Source organism: Pholcus phalangioides, unplaced genomic scaffold (assembly GCF_987345545.1).
Source record: "Pholcus phalangioides strain wild (caught in Gottingen) unplaced genomic scaffold, Ppha-v1.0 ptg000015l_1, whole genome shotgun sequence".
NCBI classification, from domain to species: Eukaryota; Metazoa; Arthropoda; class Arachnida; order Araneae; family Pholcidae; genus Pholcus; species Pholcus phalangioides.
This window is the reverse complement of record NW_028301608.1, coordinates 53,187,699-53,211,062: the sequence shown is the minus strand read 5'-3', so window position 1 is coordinate 53,211,062 and position 23,364 is coordinate 53,187,699. Positions and strand designations below refer to the sequence as shown.

At 37.0% G+C, this 23,364-nt stretch overlaps 1 protein-coding gene across 6 annotated transcripts in view; it reads left to right on the top strand.

Moving 5' to 3' along the window:
* The window catches only part of Dys (Dystrophin), a 257,301-nt gene that overhangs the window by 2,530 nt on the left and 231,407 nt on the right, over nt 1–23,364 (top strand). Inside the window, exon 1 of one of the 6 annotated variants that reach the window (XM_089243763.1) lies at nt 8,184–9,072. The exons of the other annotated variants lie outside the window; for them this stretch is intronic. Within the exon in view, the coding sequence (XP_089099889.1) occupies nt 9,051–9,072 (22 nt within the window). The 5' untranslated portion in view covers nt 8,184–9,050. Of the gene's footprint in view, nt 1–8,183; nt 9,073–23,364 lie in introns of those variants that run through there. 6 annotated transcript variants of the gene reach the window in all.

Here is a 23,364-nt window from a genome sequence, read left to right as displayed (position 1 = left end):
CTCTTCCGTTCGCCCACCTTTGTCTTATTGCGATTTAAATTACCACTTAATAAAGCATCGCTCGTTGGATTATCGAATTCTTTCTACGACATCTTCAAGACCCAGAAATTGCGTTTTGAAATAATTCAGAATGTGTTTTCGATTTATTTCACGGCCTCTTTTGATAATACTCATTTCCAACAAATGCCCCGTTTCTTAAAGGTAGCGAAAAGCATCGCAGTATTTCTCTAATCACGTATCGAGAATCGACACAGAATAAAACTTACGTGGAAGATAATCTGTATCAATAATTTTGAATGACGATCTGCTTTCGTAACTGTCAGGAAATTTCCACCGTTTCGTATTGATCAGGAGCTGAACCTCATCAAGGTTTCGCCGGAGATATCCTTTGTTGATAAACAATTGATATTGTTTGTAATATATTGTTCTAGATGTAGAAACGTCATTATGATGAATTATTCATCATTTCAATAGGTTTATTCTTCCTGATACTCGGTTATTTATAAGGGATGTGAGCCAAATATATAATTATTAACGGGAATTGTATTTATGATTGGCAAGTTCTTTTGGTGATAAGTTTTTTTTTCCGTGAAAAAGAATTATGAATAAAGAGAAATATGAATTGATATGAATTGAAGAGTACTTTTTGAAGTTATCCCACCAATATAATTATAACCGATCTTTTTAATTAAGCACAATGAGCTTTGAACTGATTTTGAAAGGTGATATTGCTTCATATTTGCCGCTTCATAATGAAATGAAGAGAAGTTTGTTGACCCATCTCCGATTGAAAAAAATGCTGATGGCTTTTGACGCCAATATTGATTGGAAAACCAATTATGATTCCATATTTTGGTTGCAGATGGAGTTTTGTGTGCTTGAGAAGCACAACCTCTTCACACCTGAGGCAAAAGTGATTACTTAGAAAGCAACTTTTTATTTGATTGACTTGTGTTTATTGTACGTCAAAATGTCCTTTAAAAGGAATTTTTCTTTCTTAATTAGGGTCGATATCTTTACTGGGACTATTTGAGGTCCTAGATCTGAAGTTCAGATCTTGACTTGAAAAAAAGATCCATTTAAAACCATCAAAAATGAGGTACACAAATGTGTACCCCTGGAGCCAAGAGGATAAGCAAACACTGGCTCCTAGAACTGATGGCGGGGGGAATGTCCACTTCCACTGTTCCGCCAATGCCAATAAAACGATTTTTTACTGAACGTGGGGACGATCGCCCTCTCCCAATCCCTCTCTGTATTCGCCTATGCTGAGAAATCAAGTTGCTCAACGGTCTCCTGCAATGAAATTTTCAGGTCTGCGTGTGGACCCCTTCTGGTCCAAGTATAATAGGTTGAGAGATCTTTGCATGGCTTTGACCTAGCATAGGCGCAAAAATTTCGGTCCGCTGGCCGAATTGACCCATTAAAAAATTTATCCAGCCCACAGATAATTTTTAAAAATATTTTGTTATATTGAAATACGAATGTTAAGGACGTAGATAAATCGGATCCTGACTACTCGCCACCACACCCGAGAAAAAGTACCGGCAGAGTAAACTCTGAATATTCACCTCCAAGAACCAGATCCAAATCTAGATTGTTGTCCAGAGGCGTATTTATGGTTTTACCGCCTATGGGCTTCGCAAAATTCGCCGCCCTTCTCCCATTCTAGTTCCAGCGTATGCCCCGAGGGTCGAGACGCTAGGACTTTCAGCATCTCCCATTTTAGTCTAATTTTCTTGATCACTCATTCCTCAATTTCGCCGCCCAGTGCTATAACTCACTTGACCCCCCCCCCCCCCCCATAAATACACCTGCAACTCTAAAACTCTCTTTTGGTCTCACTCATATAATTATATACTCTTTAAGTCACTCCCATGATCACACATTCTCCAAGTCACTGTTTTGGTCACTCACATGCTTGTACGTTGTCTTAGTGCTTTCCTTGCTCTCTAGGTCACCCTTTTGGCCATTCCTCATGCTCGCATCAAAGCGCTTGCAGAGATTCAAGCGTTTTGGCTCGCATACTATAGGTCACTCTTGTGGTCATTCACGTGCTTGCATACTGTTTTGGTCGCTCGCATGCTTGCACACACACTCTAAGTCAGTGGGACCTAGTTATCATCAGCCTGTTGCTCGTGAGCATCGCGATGCTTCTAGAAGCACCAAAAGTGCTCAATGCTCGTGTCCGATTTTGCACTCCCGAGCATTTGAACAGAGTTTCAATTTAAAAATCTGTAAAAATTGCTTTCGAGTATTACAATTATGTAGATTTGACGCAAAGCATGTGTCAAAGGTGCCGCGACGGATGCTCTTCGTTTGATGATGATGGGTATAGGTAGTGTTCTCGACTCGAGAAAGGTTGAAGACTCCTCCTCTAGGTCACGCATATGCTTGCACACGCTCTAGGTAACACTTTTGGTCGCTCACTGACCGGTTCTATTGCTCTATAGGTCACTCTTTTGGTCGGTCCCATTCCCACATCCTCTATAAGCCACTCTTTTGGTCATTCACGTGTTTGTAAACGTCTAGGTCACTTGTTTGGTCACTCAATGACCTAGTCCGCCGTTCTCTCGGCATAGGAGGATTCACGGTAAACAATACAAATTTTGCCGCCCTTCTCCAATTATACTAATTTTCTTGGCCGCTCATTCATCAAATTTGTTATCCCTCCGAACTTGCCTCCTAAGCAGCCCCCCCCCCCCCCGTATTTAAGCCAATGCTGTTATCTATAGTCACTGAAGATGGAACCTCTCCACCAGTGAAGCGTCCCAGGGCAGGAGGACGTCGGCAACGTGTATTGCGAAATGGACCAGATTAGGAGGAACATCAATGACGCTACTGAGAAGTGAAACAACTGGACTGAACTTTAATACCAATACAACGACAAATTTCACATTGCTATCCGATACTTCTGATTGGACGATTTTGATTCGGTGGCCCGAATGGACACCTCCTTTTATGTGACTCGATTTATCAATTTATAATTATGATTGTATCGCGATTTTGATTTATTTTATGTTTTTATCTTTTGATGATATAGCTTTTTTTACTGATGTCGCCCATTTTTTAGGGATTTTTTGAAAAAATTCAAGTTTTAAATAAAGGAACCCAGATTCGCCCATCCTTAGGGGAAACGCTTCGATATCTTGCAAAAGATGTGAAGCGGGGCGAAAAGCTGGTCATGTCATGTCATGTCGTTAATTGGAATACGATGTAAAAAAGTGATTTAAGTTCAATACGTATGAGAAATAGAATAATTAGCACTGCTGATATATATTACAGTGGAACCTTCCTTAAAGGACACTTTAGCGGACACCTTTCGTTAACGGACACTTTTCTGACCGCCAGTCCCGTGGAATAGGGCTTTAATGTATTTCACTCCCCGTTAGTGGACACTTTGGATAGCGGACAGTAAAATCAGGCAAACTCTAATTTATTAATTTTTAGTCGTAAACCGAGAATTTATATTCAACTAAGATTATGTCCAAGCTCGTGTTGGTAAATATGATTAATCGTTATTAATTACTTAATTAACTGAACGTAACTATGGCCCCAGGATGATAAAACTACAAAAATATGTGTCGTGTACGTGAAATTCATCATTCATGGGTGAAAAAAAATAATTAATTGGTTTAATGAAGATAAGAATGGTTACTTATATAAATATTTCCATATTTATGAAACATTCCAACTTTATTTAGGATGCATAATGCCCAAAATCAGGAAAAGTGATAAATAATGTAAAATTTAATCAAACTTCCTTTATCGAGGCGATTGGTGATTATGCATAACCACCGGTGTATCACTTTTACACAGTAACATATGCATTTTAACATAAAAATATATAATCACCAATTGCGACCGAAGCCAAACGGTGTATGAATGTGAAAGTCGTATAAACGGGGTTCCATTCTATGTTGTACCTCCCCCATTAGCGGACACTCCCAGTTTGCGGACAAAATTTTTGGTCCATGGGTGTCTGTTATCCAGAGCTTCTACTGTGATTAACATTTATAAAGACTTACACAGCTATGAAAAAAATGTTTTTACGTGCATTGTGTGTGTCTTTTTCATTCATATTTGGCCCCCTTGTGTACGACCCGCAATAATACTTTTAGGCCAAAAATGTTTCAGAAGTCGAAAAGTTCGTGTACCCATATTAGAGTAGAACCTCTCATAACGGACACGCGAAATGGCCAATTTCTTTAAATACTGACCCGGCCGAAGTGGTCAGTGATCCCTGGCCAAAGTCCGATAACAAAACACAGGATTCGGGATAATCATCAAGTTGGCGTCTTTTTTCGGGATAATCTTGTCCCGTTAGTCAAGGCAACCTATCAAACCGTAGTCTCGATGAGGTAATAATTTTTCCTCCTCTAAAATTTCGCAGAAAAAAACTGTTTATTCAATTATTTTTATAGTTTTTCCCTCTCAAATTCAATTTTTTTCTCTCGTCATATGGAGCTAATCAAATATAGCTGATATATATAGGGACATGTATCACACGTTGGCGTTAAAAAAAAAATGGATTTGGCTCCTATCGGGCTGTCTTACATCAGCAGATCGAGCTTTGGCTGGGGATCTCCGGCCAATTCGTGAAGTGGCCTTCCCGGTCGTGAATTGGCTGCACTTCGAGCTTTGGCAGTAACATGTGGGCTACAGCCAACACTATCTTTAGTCTACTAAAGCTGTGGTTGCAGCTGGATAGAATCAAAACCTCTTATAGATAGGGGGAAGGGTGTTGGTGGAACAACCCGGTCGAGTTTGTTGGTGTCCGTTTGTTGGTGGAAACATAGGCGCTTTTTTTTATCTTTTAGCATTTTTTATTACAGTATATAAATCCTTCGTTTTACATTAAAAAGGGGCAAAAACTTTGGGTACATCTGGAAAAGATTCCGGGAGGTGGAGATGAGTTAATCGGGCTCGAGTCCAATCCCGTCTTAAGAGCATCATGGGCCCCGGGCCAAGGGGTTTTTCTGAGGCCCTACCAGATAAATTCTAGAAAATTTCAACCAAATCTCATTTTTGTGAGGCCCCTCTTCCCTTGAGGCCCCTGGGCCGTGCCCGGATGGGCCCATGCGTTAAGGCGGCGCTGCTCGAGTCACACAGTACGTAATTCTGATCATGATTGGAGCTATATAATTCTGCTAGCGTTTTATATTAGCGCGTCTAATCTACATCAACTAAAATGTTCGTTAGCCGAATTCGTATCGTTTAGCAGAGGAAGGAAAAGAAAGCACGAAAAAAAAATTTGCCGAAAATTTCGATGTGTTCGTTAGCCGAGGTATCACTGTGATAACTTCGGAAAACTTGATCAAAGTTCCCAAGCTTTTAATGGATAAGAAAAATTCTGCTCCAAATTTCTGAACTCGCTAACCCTTGGAAAACGACATAAAACAAATGCGTTGATATCCAAAAAATGTGGCATTCTGTGATATTAAACAATTAAAATTCTTTATTGATTGAAAACAAAAATATTGAATTTGGCGTATAGTTTTTCACTGCATTCGAATTCGGGACTGCTGCTGACATCTTCCAACAATAGAACCAACAAATAACTCAAATAACTTTTATAGTTGTTTTGGTTTGTAACAGATGGCAGCACAAGTTCCATATTAATCCGTTTTCGCTCTTAATATTTATTATGTTATGGAACCGAGAAGTCAAATATCTGCCGATAGATGACAGAAAAAAAATTCGCGATGAAACAATTTCTCAATAAGACGGTTTTTCGGAAATCAATTGAAATTTATTGTTTCTCTGTCTTTTTTTTTTTTGAGAAATTAATCAATCGACTAAAAATTTATAATTTTCTACTGGGGAAAATCAGAGGTTTTTTTAGTAGATGACTATTCTCTGTGTGTGTGTGTGTGTTAAAAACTCTTTAATGTTGATTCAGGAGCCACAACTAAGGGAGGGTGGGGTGTCTGTTGCCCCGGAGGCTGGACCAAGATGGGCGCTGAGATGGGTACTTGGCTCCGGGCGACTGAGTAAATTTCCGTTCCTAGTTACGGCCCTGTTTAAATTGTATGCCACTTTTAGTCAAATAAGCTGAAAAACTTCAAAAAACTTTACGTACATTAAAAACTTTGCCAATTGTGATGGAACCATCTTTTAGTTAGATTTGGTTCCAAGTAATAATTGACAGTTAACATGAATAACGAATACAGGTTTCCCACATTTTAGTCTATCTCATTTCACCCTCAACAAACCTGAGCCAAAAAGGGTATTACAATTTTTTTTTGATTGATTTGTGTTCATTGTGCGTCAAAGTGTCCTTTAAAAAGTAGAAAAAATTAATTAATTAATTTGGGTTGATATCTTCACTAGGATCATTAGAGTTAGATATTAGGCACACATATATGTGTATTAATTTAGATCTTAACTTGAAAAAAGAGTAATCAAAAGCCATTGAAAACCGTTAAAAATGAGGCCGGAACGAAGGGGGTTACATTTTTTAGGTATAATACATTTTTGGAAAGTTGGTATATCTATAAAGCATCGCAAGCCTGTAAAATTCGGTCCGAAGTTTGGTTCTAATTAAAATCTGAAAATGAGCTTGAAAATTAAAGAGATGACATAATTACAATTATAAAACCAGTTGGATTTGAGAATGTAGATGAGGTAGCCTAAATATGTACAAATCACACTCATCCAAGCGAGCTAATTACATATTCACACACTTATCAATATCGTTCATGTCTCACTAATAAACGGAGTAAATCACGGGCTCACACTAATAAACAAATATCAATTATTGAATTTTCCCCCTAAAGTGGGGGTCGTGGCCCCCCTGGGTGTCACGAAAGATTCTCCAAAATGAAAACGTCCGAATGAGAAATTTATTTTTATTTTTCGCAACGCAAGGAAAATATGTAAAAACAAAAAAAAACAAAAAAAAAACAAAAAAAAAGCCTCATCTCAACTGAAGAAACTGGAGATACCGCGAGACACCCAGGCCTCATCTCAACTGAACAGCTACTTACACGTATCATATGATGTAATCAAATTCTACATATACAATAATCATTAGATCAAGTTCAACATTTATTACGGGGGATTCAGAAAGAATCAACCAATTATAAAATATTTGTGTATATTTTTAAAATTTAAAAATACAGAACGATCAGTAGCAGATGCCAAAAATTCCAACTATCCTTCAGCGAGAATGTTCAGGACGAGGGAGGGCATTCAATTCAACACTAGTGAATGTTATGCGATAGCAATGAAATCTACTGGACTGCAAAAGAACTAAAGCAACGTTGCTTACCGCCCTATTGAGAGCTACCGCCACTGCTGCAGTCCATCAAAGTTGTAGCGGTGCTTTTGCACGTTAATTATTTAAAACTTTTTTTTTTTCAAGTAATTTAATGAATATCATTCATTTTTTTCAACTTAACATTTTGATATTTTTCATAATTTTACAATTGGACCGTGGGCCGCCTGAGGGTCCAAGCATCCCCAAATTAAAAACAGCCGACCTATCCAATAAGTTCCTGCAGTATTGAAACATATTTTATGCAGAGACGGAAGTGTTGTGCACCTATGGGGGGGGGGGGGGAAGTGCTCGGCTAGAGCTTTATATGGCAGTTTTTGATTTTTGAATGGATTTTGGTGATGCTCAAACTGGTGTACAGAATATTGTGGGTGCTCGAGCACCCACTACACTCCTTGCTCGAACGCTACCGATTTCACGAGTCACGCGCATGGGTTTAATAAAACAAAAGTGACAATAAATTGAAGTCATTCCAACAAATGCCCTTTCCGGAATTTCTACTGCCCTTTGTCCTTTTTCTCAATTACTACCACTCTGCCCTTTTCTGAATTTAGCCTCACAACCCTCTTCTCCTCGACACCCACCGAGAAAACTAATCTCGTTAAAAATATGCATTTTTATAAAAGTAATCATCAAAAAATAATACTCAGTCGGGAGAACAGAAACGAAATGGAAAACTTTTGTTCTGCCGGGGTTTTTTTTTTGGCTCTTCTACAACATATTCTTTCTTCTTTTCAATGATGTCTTCATCCCGCGTTTAATTTGCATATCTATTTTCTATCCTTCCACTGTGTGCGAGCGAGCTTGTTTTGTTTGGAAGTGGCGCCACCTGGCGGTTTTTATGATGCACGTCACACGCACGCAGCAGCATCATCTCTCTCTCTCAGCATCCCGATGATGATATTTGGCCCGGCCGTTCGTCGTCAGTAGTAGCGAGTTCAGTCGAAAGGGCGAGTTGTTTTGAGAAAAAACTCTCGCGTCTTTTTCTCTCTCTTCATCTCTCTCTCTCTTCTTGTTCTGCCCTATACCTTAATTTTTTCTCTTTTATGTATGTGCTGTTTCATTAATACCTGCCTTATTTCATTATCCTCCCCGTCCTCCGATTTCCGACTAATTAAGACCGAGATAATTAATCCTCCGGGAACATGATGGATATCTAGAAACCAAAACCGATTGTGGTTAGTTTTTTTGCTCGTAGAAAGAGAGAGAGGGAGAGAGTTGATTTTTTGTAATTTCAACAAAAATTCTTGCCAACGATTTAATAGTTGAAGAGAGCTTTTTTTTTTTTGTTGACGCACGTGGGCCAAGGCTCGTCATCACTGTGCTGTACAGTGTATATATTTTGATCACAGCTGTGTGCTATTCTTCGAGGTGGATTATACAAAAAAGAAGAAGGAAAAACCATATCATTTCCATTAGATGAGTTCTGTCATCAAGATAGATAACCTTTTGTTCCGGTGACTTGTTTTTTTTCCTTAAATACACTTACCGTGTGTGGATCCAGTTGGAAAACACTGTGGAATTATATAGAGATTTCTATCTAGTTTTGTCCTCTAGAAATCAAGACAATCTTTGGAGTTGCCTCTTACCGTTATCAACCCAATTAGAATCATATCGAAATCGGGGGAGAGAGAGAGGAAAATCATGGCTGTTTTGACGAGATTATACGAAAAAGTTTGTTTCGAACTGTGATCGATCAAGTCTTGTATCTAGTGTTTTGTGAGTTATATTTTGATTAAGATATACAGACAACGAAAGAGGAGAATCGAATATGGAACTTAACGAGAATGAATGTAAGTTTTTTTTTTGTCATTTCTATTTTGAACAGATTTGATTTTTAATGGAATTAAAAAAAGTGTCTTTGAAAGGGTTTCATACCTTTTTACATGATCAAAGTGCCTCATAATCTATGCTCTAGTACAGGGGTGGTTAACCCGTGGCACGCCACGGTCATAGGCGGAGATAGACTTAGAAATCTGGGAGGGCACGATGATGATGATGATGATGCCAGTTCATCTATACATATATGCATTAGATCAGTCGGCTTCACCTTTGATGCTGGGGGGGGGGCAATGCCCCCTACGCCCCCCCCCCGTATTTCCACCCATGGCCACGGTATCAGGAGTGGTACGCGAACGCTTCTAGAAAATTAAAGAAATGCTATTACATTTTTCAATCAAAGAAATTCTATTTTTTTAACAAACCTTTTCATATGAACGATGGTGGTCTTGAACGCTGTCAGACCTACATTTAGTATGGTAGGCGCACTTAAAATAATAATTATGTTATGACTTTCTATTCAATGCGTTCGGTTTTACATCTTTTGGCATACTTGTTGGACGTCCCATGGGTACAAGATTCAGAATCGTCCGCATGGGGAACATGCATTGTATAATACAATTACATTATCCATGAATTCTTGGTGGGTGGGAGGGGGGAACTAAGCCCTCTTACAAAGTTTATTGGGAGGTGCAAGCAAACTGAGTCCTCAGGTTCTGATGTCTATGTCCAACATGGTGTAGGTAAGATGAAACTCTCTACTGATATACTTACATACGCAATCTACATTGCGATAATAGAATTTAGGTCTCAAAAATATATAAAAACAATTTATAACTAAAAAGAGTGACATCATAGGCGGAGATTGACTTGGAAGTCTGGGGGGGGCACGATGATGATGATGTCAATTCATATATACATATATACACATTAGATCAGTCGAATCCACCTTTGACGCTGGGGGGGGGGGCCCGTATTTCCGCCCATGAGTGGAATACTGAACATTTTAAAGAAAATAAGAAGACAGCCGAACAATGTTTTGCAGGAACAAAGAGCATGTGCCTGTGTCCCGTAAAAATGGAACGTACCGCCGGCGTGTTGAAATTGGTAGAGTGGCACGAGCATCGAAAATAATTTTGATTGTGGCATTGCTTGAAAAAACGTTTGCCCACTCTAGTAGAAATATCATTAAATATATCATTCAACCATTGATTTATTTAGAATTTCTTACACGCATTTTTGATTGTTTTTGCTGTGCGATGCTAATACATTGTTTTAAAAATCTCCAATACTTATTTTTTGTATATTTTCAAACATTAAGTAAAAAGCTTAGTGTTAACCCTCTATGGTTCACCCCCATAAAAAGTATTAATTTTTTTTGTTGCAAAAAAAAAACGGATATAGAGATTGGTGCTATCAGCATAATTTTAATTGAAACAATTCATCACCATAGCAATTTAATTGATTAGAATGGATTTTTTAATCAGCTAAAATAATTAATGAGGGCGTAATAATAGTTTCAAGGGCGAAACATATTGTTTTCCTTTATTTTACTGTTATCTAAAAACAGATAAAATCTTGCGGGGCAAAGTTGAATAGTTGTTTCCTTTGAATTTTATTTCCGATTCCCTCGATTTGGTGAGATTTTATGAATCCTTTAACATGTAAAGTTTCAGCAGCTCTCAAAAAATGACACCCCGCCAGAGAGTAAACTCTTTCCAGTAAAAAAATGTTTTGCGCTCACATAGCCGCGTATTCTGTATTGAAATGACACTAAAAGATGTACTTTCTAATATATCAAAAAAATGCAGAAAAGAAAGTGGTACAATTGGTTTTTTAACCACGTATTTATTATGTATATTCAAATTTACACAGGACCGTATTCAAATTACACAAGACCATAGAGGGTTAACACCTTTCTGAATGGAAACTAATTTAAAATAAATGAAATTTTTTATATCATCACAAAAAGGCAAAAGATTGTGATTTCATTGACTTAATTTCATTTCAAATTAAATTTAAAATTCAAAAATTAAAAAACTGCAACTTCTTTTTCATAATTCAAATGTTTATAAACAGACGTTAAATATTTTGCCTCATTCGATGTGAAATAAAACGTGTTTTCTTTATCTTTAATCAATTTTTATTCAGACACATTGATGGCATGCCGTTATCGTTCACGTCAAGGTGTGAACATTAATTTTTTTTACTTAATGCTTTTGAAAATTTGCAAAGAGTATGTATTAGTGATATTTAAAATAGTATGTTCGCATAGAATTGCGCGTAAAATCTAATACACAGTGTGTGTATCAAATCCAGAGCCGTCTTAAGAGCATACTGTGCCACTAGGCAATTTTAATTCCGATCAACTTATGAGAATGGTTATCAGGTTATTATCTGTACTTATTAACTTAGAATGATAGTTAGTTATTATCTATGAATGGCATTGAACACTGAAGGACCGGACACACCCCACTTCATATCTCTCAGAGAGATATCGAAATGTTCCCGAAGAATTGGATGTGTCCGGAAATTTTATTGAACAACAAGTGGCATAGAATCACTTCCGACAAAAAAAACAAACAAAAGTGGTTTCAACAATCATCCCTATAACAATATCATGTACTTCGAAACATAATTATATATTTTGGGCAATCGGGCCCAATCTACAAGTGGCAATGGTTTCATTACAGTACGTACGTATCCCCTATCTAATAAAAAATTCACAGAGTCTCGTACCTTGTTTAGACAAAAACTCGTTTAATACGAATTAATATTCTTATGAAACTGTTCTTAATACGAAATAAATATTTTCACGAAACAGTCCTCAACACGGGAAAAAATATTTTTTATGAAAATATTCTTGATACGACATAAACATTCCTCCGAAAATATTTTTAATACAAAATAAATATTTTTCATGCTGGACATAAATCGTTGTTCTGTCGGTTAATATACTTTTGATGATTTTTCTCTGTTTCGTTTCAAAGAGATTCTACTGTGACGCAGCGTCGGTCTTTCAAATTCAAGTTTTTAAAAATATGGTCACTCTATTGATTTTAAAATAACTTTCTTTATATATGATATTTTAAATTTTTTTAATGTAAAAATTAACGAAAAAAGTAGGAAAAACGGTCGCTTATATTGCAGTGGATAGCTATATTAAAAGTTGAAGAAGAATACTCGGCAGAATTATTACTAGGATTATTGCTATTGTGCTTTGATAAATAAGACCGGGGTGAGGGTCTGTCAAGAATTTTTCTATTGGATCCTGTTCTTGTGAAAAAATATCCCTTATTTTTGTGAAAATCGTCATTAACTTTGTGAAAAGCAAAACAATCTTGTTAATTTTTTACGAAAGAAATGAAATGTCAAATTTGTTTTCTTTAATTTGTATTTTGCGAAATGACCGTTTTTCGAAACCGGAATTTTGTGCAGTGTTCGGCAAACGGACTCAAATTTCACCTGGATCGACCCCTGCATATAATTTCACCAAGCTGCATCGATTCATCATATTTTCTTACCTCGAAGACAATGTACAGTAATGCGTATATGTTACGAAAAAAGAAATAATAATAACCGATAATATTTTAGTTTTTTTGAAATATTTATATAAACATGTGTACTTCAAATTTCTCTACTATGGAGGTATATTCTCTACTATGGAGGTATATTCTCTACTATGGAGGTATATTCTCTACTAGTGGAGAGTTTTATGCTAAAATTTTAACTTCTGAAACTAATACTGTCTAATGTTAAATGAAAAATAAAAGGGCGTTGTTTCATTTCCGAGAAACTTCACAAATCGCTGCAGAGAGTAAAAATATATTAGAAATTTATTTACTCGAGTCGCTTTCCTTCCATACTTTTTTTAAAATGAAATTTTACATCGCCATTTTGCACCCATGAAATTCGAGAGAAATTTTCTCTCTTATAATGAAACTTTCGGGGCATTTGTGTTTAGTGTAACTTGTTTAACGATCAACTCGAACACGTAACATTGGTCGATGTTCATACACTCCCAAGATAGTCCATAATTAGAGTTGCGAAGTTCGAACAGTAATTAAAATCGATTAGATCGTTCAAAAATCGGTTATTTTCACGAGAATTCGCCTTTGAATGCGAAAAACAGGGTTGTCGGAAGTGTTTCGAGTTGGGTGGGATGCTCAATTGAGCTCCATGTAAGAGATTTTGTTTCTGCTTATAAAATTTAGGGGTGATTGGCTCCGTGCTAGAAAATACTGTGAGCACCCAAAGTGTTTCGTTTTTATTTTAATTTATCAAGAGAAAATACTCTGACAAACTTCACCAACATGTTGAGCACGATTTCTGATAGTTCTTGGAAAAATACCACAAATGCTGAAAAATGTGCCGTAAAATGTGTTTCGTTAAACGCTCGTCAAAACGAGGTTCATTTGCATTATACTTTTTTTTTTTCAAACCGAGCACAACTCAGGTCTATTGCCATAGGCAATTTACTACATAGTGAGTTGCGCCGGAAGTGTAAGTGCGTGTACCTAACAGTCTGAGTGCGTATCTAGTGTTGTGTATGATTTTTCAGTGCTGCCATCTATATCTCAGAAGTGAAGTGAGTGATGTGTAGTGACTGAATATTTGTACTGTTTGTAGGACTGTTGCTCTCTGTGGCGAGACTTTTTAACGGGGAGATCGGTTCGCATTTATTTGCATTATACTGTATTGGGAATCTTCAGGGGATCGATAGCCGTTTATTGACATTATAGCCGAGGACCTGACAAATCCAAGGTGCCAGATTACCACGGCGACTTAAAAATTGATATTATCACCTAATTTTTTTTTAATGTATGATAACTGAAATCTGAAAACAGCACAAAATTATCGGAGATTATGTCATCGTTGTCTGCTGGCATGGGAAGGGTCCCCAAGACCCAGACAAATCACAGAATGTACTATTTTAGACGGGGGGGGGGGGGAAGGGAGGAATGCTTTTCACCTATCAAATTTTGCTACCACCTAAGTTTTTTTTCTATTTATCAAGCCCTGTTGTGGCCTAAAGTGGGGGGGGGGGGGTCATCAACCTTTCAGACATTGTGATCCAAAAAAAAAAAAAATTCTATGAAACTCGAAGGCCAATGAGCCATACTGTGGTATATAGATTCATACAGAGGTACTTATTTGGTGGGCCCAATGAAGCCCAGTGCTCCAAGTGAAATGTGAAATACGGGGAGAATTCCTACATTATTGGAGAATTTGTTTTCAGATTAATTATGAATTTTCATTAATTCTGAGAAATTGTTTTTCCGTCAAATATGAGTTTCCATTGATTCTAAAAATTATTTTTCCATTAAATTCCATTTGGAATTTTTTTGTTATTAAATATAAAAATTTTCATCAATTCTGAAAATATTTTCTCATCAAATATGAATCTTTATTAATTCTGTAAACATTTCTACCAATAATTCTGAAATTATTCTTTTCAAAAAATTCAGAAAATATATCTTCTAATAATTCTGATACTATTTGTGATTAATGCTGGGAATATTTCTTTTACTAATTTTGGAAATATTTTCCATTAATTAAGAATTTTTAGGAATTGCAAAATAATTTTTCCTCAATTCTAAAATAATTTCCTTCAATAATTCTGAAATTATCTCTCATGTATTCTGAAATCATTTGACAGTTCTAAAATGTTTTTGAAATTAAATTTGAAACTACTTCTTTCAACCGTCTTTAAAACACTCTCTTCCATAATGATGTTTTCCAGCATTTCTCTAAATTCTGTTACTATATGTCAGCTTATCCGTCGGCTGGCCATGGCAAAAAGCTTCAAGGGCCACGCATTGCTGACCCCCCCCCCCGTTTTAGACCCAGGCCTAAGGTTCCTTCATGACCTAGTAGTTTTTAAAATAAAAATAAAATCTAATAATGACTCCAATTTCATAAATAATTCGACTACGTTTCTATAGCCATTCGTTCAATCAACCAATCATTTTCAAACAAAAAAAACCACGTATCAAATTCACAAGTTTTTATTTTTGAACCAGAAAAAGGTCGTTGAAATAATTTATTAGATCCATAATAAATGGGTTTATGTCTGACCATTCAATAATTTTTTTTTATTACAAGGCGTATATCAAAAACCGCAATAATTTCATTTTATTACCAACCTCTTTTTTTTAGGAATAAAGGAACAGGAACCAGTTTTCTTTATAGTTGCGGCTGTCGTTTTTCGCATTTAGGCGGCAATTCGTGTTAATGACAGCAAAACTTAATCTTTTCTTTTTTACGATTTCGATTCTAAAAAGTCGAACAAAAACACAAAAGAAATAAAAATGTTCGTATAGGCACTCTCGTTCCCATAACAGCGACGGAAATTTCTGCCCTAACAGAAGAATGGAAAAACAGTCGAGAAAACACAGGAAAAGTTTTTTTTTTTAATAATTTAGGATAGCTTGTATAATGATAATAATGTGTTTTTTTGGAGGAGAGCTTGGTTCCTTTTCCCCACGAAAGCTATAAAAATCGTACGTGTGCGTTTCCCCCCCGAGAAAAAAAAAAGGATAAAAAGTTTTCTATTTTTTCCACCTTTTAGTTCTTGATATACTGTATAGCACGCAGTTTTTTGTTTTTCGCCAGATGTTTTGGCGAGTCGCGTTTGATTGGCGAAAAACTTTCTGGGGTGTTGTTGAAGTTTATAAATGATACTAGACAAATAGCACACAAGAATATAATTATGTTTGAAACTTTATTACGGCATGAAAACTGTAATGAGCGGGGAATTTTTTCACCCTGTCATTGACAGAAGCGTCTCTGGATTTATTGTTGTTGGAAGACATTATAGTTATGTCTACTTTGTAGATTTGTGAATTGACGTGAAGACATTATATGAGAGACATGACTGATGTAATGAGTTGTTTTTGTTTTACATTACTGGGTAATATTGTAAGTGCTGGAAATATTTTTATGCACAGGGTGTTCCATAAATTTGCAAATAGTTTGAAAATTCATAGAAATCTGAGGAATTGGTGTATTTCAATGCGGTTTGCGAAAAAGTTATTCTCGCGAAGTGGTTTTATTTCGGTGAAGAATTTTTTTTGGTTAAAATTATTGTCGATAGAGGGTTCTGCACGGAAGTGAATCTCAGTATTCCTTCACAGAACCTTTCTTCAATCTCTTCTGTGTCCAAATCATTCGTAAAGCTTGAGCCAGAGAGTCGTAGCTGAGATAAAACAACGTCGAAGGTTTTCACAGCTGACTGATGCGAAGATAAATCCAGGAAAGAAAATTCGACTGCCGAATTCACGTCCTCTCTTACTTGCCGGGGGAGCGCCCTAGACCACTAGACTACAAAGGCAGCGAATCCCTTTTCGGTGTCAGAAATGTGAGCTTTTACCTGAGTTAGGTCTGGCTGTCCATGTACGGTCCCGTTCAGCGCCAGCGAGCTCTAAGGAAAAGGAATTCGTTGTTTTTGTGGTCTAGTGGTCTGAGGGGGCGCTCACCCGGCAAGTGAGAAGACGTGGGTTCGATTCCCCGAAAGGGAAGCTGAATTTTTTCCCTGGATTCATCTTCGAATCAGCCAGCTGTCGAAAGATCAGTAAAAATAACAGTGACATCATCTGCGAATAACAGACCACCAATAGTGGTTTATCCACCAGTGGACAACATCACAATGAAAACATAAGGAAGCGCCAGTAACAGGAAAATTCAGAAATGAGCTGTTGATCGTACATCCTGCATTTTATAGGGCTGCTTTGCATATTTCCAGTGATTTGCTTTTGTTCAGCGCGCCCTACTGACAAAATTAAAAAAAAAATCCACTTCGTGAAAAATTAAAGTTCTTATAGAGCAAAAGTTCCGTGTTGAGGTTTTTTTTTAATTAAATGCGTTATATGTAGGCTTCAATTGTGTATCCTAATTAAATCTAATATATTAATTGGATCTACCACAGAGCTGCCATTCCAGACATTTCTAACAACACTACACAGGTAAAAAAAAAAAAATCGCATTTATTTCAGTGTGAGGATGTATAATTAGGCAAGCCGTTAATAAGGCTCTAGAAAACGGTGACAACTCTTTAATTAACATTGATGGAGGGGGAAAAAGATTTTTTTTTTTTCACTGCGGGTACTGACATAATTTCCTGCCGCAATCTTTTTTTTTTTTCATGACATTATGGTGACCCAGATTAGTTGGCTTCATTTTTTTTCATCGTTATCTTGTTATGACTCACCTTGATTTTTATTTTGCTGTGCATGAAAGAAACAAGTGGGTGTTCGAAATAGGCTAATACTTACGACAAGTTACGCGAAAGGGAAAATAAACGAGTTTCAATAACTCCCGAAAGCAAACTGAATGATTTCGTTTTTGTTTGAATACGCTAATTATTATTTGATAATTTTTCTTATGAATTAATTTACGAGAAAACAGTCATATCTATTGCATTGAATATTAGTTATGAATGAATATAATGATTGAATGAAGTTATTCTATTGAACAATAATAAATAAATTATCTTAAAAAAATGTTTCATATGGTTTCATATCGATTCCATTCACAGCGAAACACTAATTCCTATCTTTTTATTTTATTGTACTATCTGCACTAATCATTTTAGTTTCCATTTCTACTGAAACATTGCTGTACCAACTTCTTGACTTTTTGTTATTAAATGATCTCTTCTCTAATCACTTCAGCTTGCAAATGAATTCGATTTTTTTTTGTTTATGGACAGTTGAGAACAGCTTAAAAAGTTATTTTGGACAGAATTTTGCTTAAAAAGTTATTTTTTTAAATATCTAAGATTGAAAAAATATTTTTAAAAATGTCAGACTTGAATAAGTTAAACAGTACTATATGCGAATCAGTTGAGAATCTCGTTGGAGACAAATGTGTCGTGAAAGTTTACTTGCCAACGAATTCTGTCTGGTTTGATGGTGGAGTTTAAATGACTGCTACCATGCTTACTCTCGAAAATTTGAACCAGATTTCATTTTCATGAGATTGTGGTTATTGCCCAGGTGTTAAGAGGGCACTGTCCTAGTTTGATTCAAGCCAAGATTTGACGAACTTTTCACGTGCCTAAATCCCCTTGTGAAGCAGTCATTTCTTTCCGTGAAATACAAATACAAACACAAACACTGCAACCGACAAATTGCCGAACAAAATGACTGAGAAAAGATGCCCATAAAAAATATGGGTGTCAAATATAACTAAAATACAGCAACTCAATATAAAAGCATATATGTATATCAAGAAAAAACACAAACAAAAACCTCACGTTAAAACTAAATAATACACCACCCATATAAAAAGATTACCGTTGTCTTATCTAAATATGGATAACTTCTCGATTTATTCCGATAGGTTTATCTTCTTTTTAAACGTGCCAATTTTGTTAGACTTCACGGCTTCCAGAGGTAAGTTATTCCAATTATTCGCTACCACTATCAGAGAAAAACTTCTTGTGACAGCGCAACCTGAAATTGACCCTTACTGAACGATACCGGTGTTCCCTTGTCGAAGCAGTTGATTGACGGTGTATAAATAACTCCTGGTTTTCATTTTATCCATCCCGTTGAAAATTTTGAACACTTCGATCATATCCCCCCGACACCTGCGTTCTTCCAATGTAAACATGTTCAATAAATCGATTCTCAATCGAATCAAATCAAAATGTGTCTAGTATCGCCTCCACTAAAAGTAAAAAAAAGCAAATACCGAAAAAGTTTATATGGATTTGTGTCATTTATTTCAGTTATTAATCTTAACCTCTTCTCACCACACTGATCAAAACTGGCTATTAAAATTTTTTTTGATTGATTAGTGTTTTCATTGTATGTCAAAGGGCCCTTAAAAACTCATTTTTAAACATTATTTATTTAATTAGGGTCGATATCTTTACTGGGACCATTTGAGTTTGGTACACATATGTGTACCCTTCAGGTCTTAACTTGAAAAAAGAAACCATTACAAACGATTTAAAACCGTTAAATCTGAGGGTCAACATATATGGATCTCTGGAACGAAAGGGATAAGTACTTAAAGCATTATGAAATGAAATATTTGGTTTTTTTAATACCATTTGCTATGGAGAGTGGGATGGGCACAGCATTGTGTGAAAATTACTTTTGACTGCATTCATAAAATATGAAATATAGTACATCCAATCTACTGATCTAGAGTGAAACGCCTCTTAACGCTTTATCCCTCTTTTACTGCTAAATAATAATTAAATTTTATTTTAAAAGCTGCCCATTTTTACGGTTAGTTTCTCTTTTACGGATGAATTCTTTTGTACTGCCAGTGTCCGCAAAAAGTGGGGGGTTACTGTATTTGAGCTTATGATGATGAGAGCTATGGCCTTTTAATTATAAATTTATTACTTGTGCCCAAGTCGTGTTTAAAATTTTGAAATCCACTTAATCTCCCTTGGTCTGTATAAACCGGCGTATATATTTGAATGATATTGCTGTTTCCTGTTAATCTCGTTATAATTCGTTTTGCAATATGCACGCTTTTCTTTTATAACGTACCTTCCTCCGGAATTATTATTTAATACTTCGACGGAGCTATTTACCGCTGTTTTAGAAGAAGTTCAGTATTTAGAAAACTGGATTGGGATGACAAAAAGAGTTAAAATGAATGGAGAATTTCTCAACTATTTACGTTTTGCCGACGTCATTGTTATTACTAGCAATAATCCAGATGAACTAGAAGAAATGATACAAGATCTGGCAAAAGTAAGTATTCAGGTGGGTTTGAAAACGAGTCGGCAAAAGACTAAAGCTATGTTCAACTCCTTCGCTTCAAAGAAGATCTTGCTCACCAACACAGAGATAGAAGTAGAAAGCTATATATACCTGGGACAAGAAATTACCATGGACTACAGCATCCTTAATGAAATAAACAGTAGAATCAGGATCGAGTGGAGAAAAAACTGATTCTGAAGAGTGACGTGCAATTAGGCCTGAAAAGAAAAGCATTCAAGCAGTATGTGCTTGCTACCAGCACTGACTTATGGAGCAGAAAATTTGGACAATCGCAAGTAAAACAATACAAAGACTACAGACTGCACAAAGGAGCATGGAAATAGGTATGGTAGGCATCGCAAGAGAAAACAAATCACATGGCTAAGAAGCCAAACAAAAGTATATAATATCATGGAAAGAATTAAACGTCTAAAATGGAAATGGGCTGGACATATTGCAAGAAGAAAGGACAACAGATGGACCACAAGTATTTTGGATTGGTACCTTTCCGGTGCTAAACGTCCGAGAAGGCGTTCCCATGCAAGATGGATCGACGAGATCAGAAAAGTGGCTGGAGTCAACTGGATGGCAAAAGAATCTGAGAGAGAGAGAGAGAGAGAGAGAGAGAGAGAGAGAGAGAGAGAGAGTAAAATGGAAAAACTTAGAGGAGACCTTCATCCAGCAGTGGATTGAAAATGATTGATCATGAATACAGTATTTGCCTCCCTGATTTGGAATCATTTCAGAATTTCCACTCTGAAATGTATTTTTCGGGAAAATGCTTGATATCTGTTTTTTTTTGACCGGAAGAAGAAATATATTGATAGAAAACTATTTTTCATTTGTCCAGAAAAAAAAAATTCAGGTCAAAAAAGGTTAATAAAAAGTAAAAAATAATAATGCGAGTATTATACAGCACAGAGTTCTGCATGTCAGGTGCGCTTTCGCAAAATATCAGTACGTACATGTAAGAAGGATTTGATGGGTAAGTATGCCTTTTCGTGGGGAATACAACACGAACTAAATTTTAAAATTCTCTACTCAAGAGGCAACCACTTCACGTCTCCATCACGGAAATTTTCGCGGAATTCATTTCTCAGAGCTTACCGAATTAGCAACGTAATTCTTTCATTGTCTCGTATTCAGTGGGAATTTGTCGCACAAGATTTTTCGGCGTGGAAAATTAAGTCCTTGATCCATCTTATCTCTCGGGACCCATTGTAAGATTTTTGGCGATTTGGCTTCACCCCAACATACACCAGAATTTTCTTCTCTCGTTCACACAGTGCCCCCCCCCCTCCCTCTCTCTCCATCCTCTTATTATTTGGCTCAATGGAATTTCTTACGTTCTTACATGCTCTTTACCATCTCATCCAGCTATCCCCCCTTTTCTACAACCTTAAACTTGCAACATCGCACGGAAAAATGTCTGGAGCGTGCAGCATGTGTTATTGCACCGTTACTTCCTGAGCGCAAAGCCATTCTGACGATAACCGCTGAGGTGTCAGAGACATATGATAGTAGTAATGTTTCCGCTGACGCAATCCATTCTAATTGACACACTCCATCTTCTTGACATTTCCTAAACATTAATCCTTTGGAGGAACGTTTCTGCTTGAAGTTTTTGGATAAAATAGCGTTATTCTAGAAGGAAAAAATAATTAGAAACTTTAAAAAAAAATGAAACAAGTTTTTTTTGAATCTATATAAGAAATATGTTACTGCCAAAGTAGTAGTGCTGCCGAAGTGCGACCGATCCGGGAAATGACTGAGAGGTTTGACCAAAGTCCGATTTACAGAAATGATTCGAGTTTTGGCCGGCCAATTCGCGAAGTGGCTGGGGATGTCCGGCCAATGTTCGATGTGCTGATGTAACACGGTCCTGTAGGCACCACATTCATTTTTTTCCATCGCCAATCTCATACGATATATACACGTCTCCTGTAAGTGCTAATGTGGCCTTTATTTCATCAATCGTCCGTCGTAGAGGTATGATTCCAATTTAAAAATTGCTCGAAAGGCGTTCAAAAACTACTCTGTACCAGTTTTCAGAGTGAGAATATAGTGTGTTACAAAATGAAAAAAGGCGTGGTAGCCCATGACGATAAGACACTCGCTTAAAGTACCAAAGGATGTTTAGAGGTGAGGTGTCGCGAGTTCGATACCCGGTTCGGCCTTGTCAGAAACTTTCCTGACACAGGGGTACAACACATACGGCGGTACTACCACAGAGACATATTGCTACCGCATGGAGTCCCACACCAAGGAGCTAGCGCACCAACCTCTCGATGACTATAAAAAAACAAGCCTGTCATTCGGAATCGGCAATAAATTGTAGGTCCCGGTCTAATTAGCCCTCGTGTGTAGAAAATGATCGTGGTGCGACAAAAATGATCAAATGATCAAAATAAAAAAAATCTAAATTTTTATACGGTTCCCTTGTTCTTAAACTTCCAATTAAAAAGTTGTTGCCCTGTACTGTACTACACTGAGTACATGTTCTTTGCCCCCCCCCCCCCGGAAAAAGTTGAAATGACGGCCCTGCGCTGAAACCATACCTATACGATAAACGGTTGATGAGATAAAGGCTTTCAGTAGAACTTGCTGGAGTGTGTGCTGAGTATATTATGTGTGGTTCTAACGAATTTACGTTAGATCCAATCCAAAGTTAATGTTTTCAAGAGTTATGTCTGTTTCGTGTTGCAGTGGTGCTGCCACATGCCTTCCACATTTTAAAGTGAAAATAGCAGATGCCTAAATTTTCGTGTTATGTAAGTATTGTGTTGGAGGCCCGTCTGCTGTTTGTGGAAAGGCTCTTTTCAAACGAAACACCGGCTCATATTCGTGCCTCTCGATGAGTCTGTATGCTCAATACACAAAATTTCATATACCCTGTGATATGATAATTGCTGATCAGATAAGTGGATATTTTTTTAGTAGATTATTTACAGTAGCACCAGAGACGCTATGCGGTCGTGTAGGAGTCGTGATGATCCAGGTTTGAAACCGGTTCGCGGCACAGTGGTGGTCGACTGAAGTTCGTTTTCTGCGGTTTTACGACTTCGAGTAGCCAATACGAGCCGGTTTCTTATTTGAAAAAGTCTCTCCGCAGAGAGCAGGCAGACCATCCACTAGGCACTCACATAACACGAGAATTCAATCATTTCGCAATTTTTACTTCAAAATATGGAAGCCAGATGGCAGCATATGGAGCCGTTCAAGTATTACTTCATCATCGATGAGGGGGGGGGGCAAATCGGGTTTCCGATTTGCTGACTTTGATGACAAGGGGGGAAGGGGGTTTGGATAATGCTTACGTCATCAATCACCCTTCATGAAAATATGAGTTAGGATTCAGAGGAGCAGAGCTGATGACGAAATTTTGCTGACAAGGGGGGAGGGGGTCAGCGTTTTGTTGACTTTTGCTGACAAGGGAGGGGGGTCAAAAATGGCTAAAAATTTGCTTACGTAATACTTGAACGGCCCCTAAATACAAAACAACAAACATAACTCGGACAAAATAAATATGTTATGGGCACGCCTATTTCTATTCTCACATCACATTGCTGCCTGTATCAA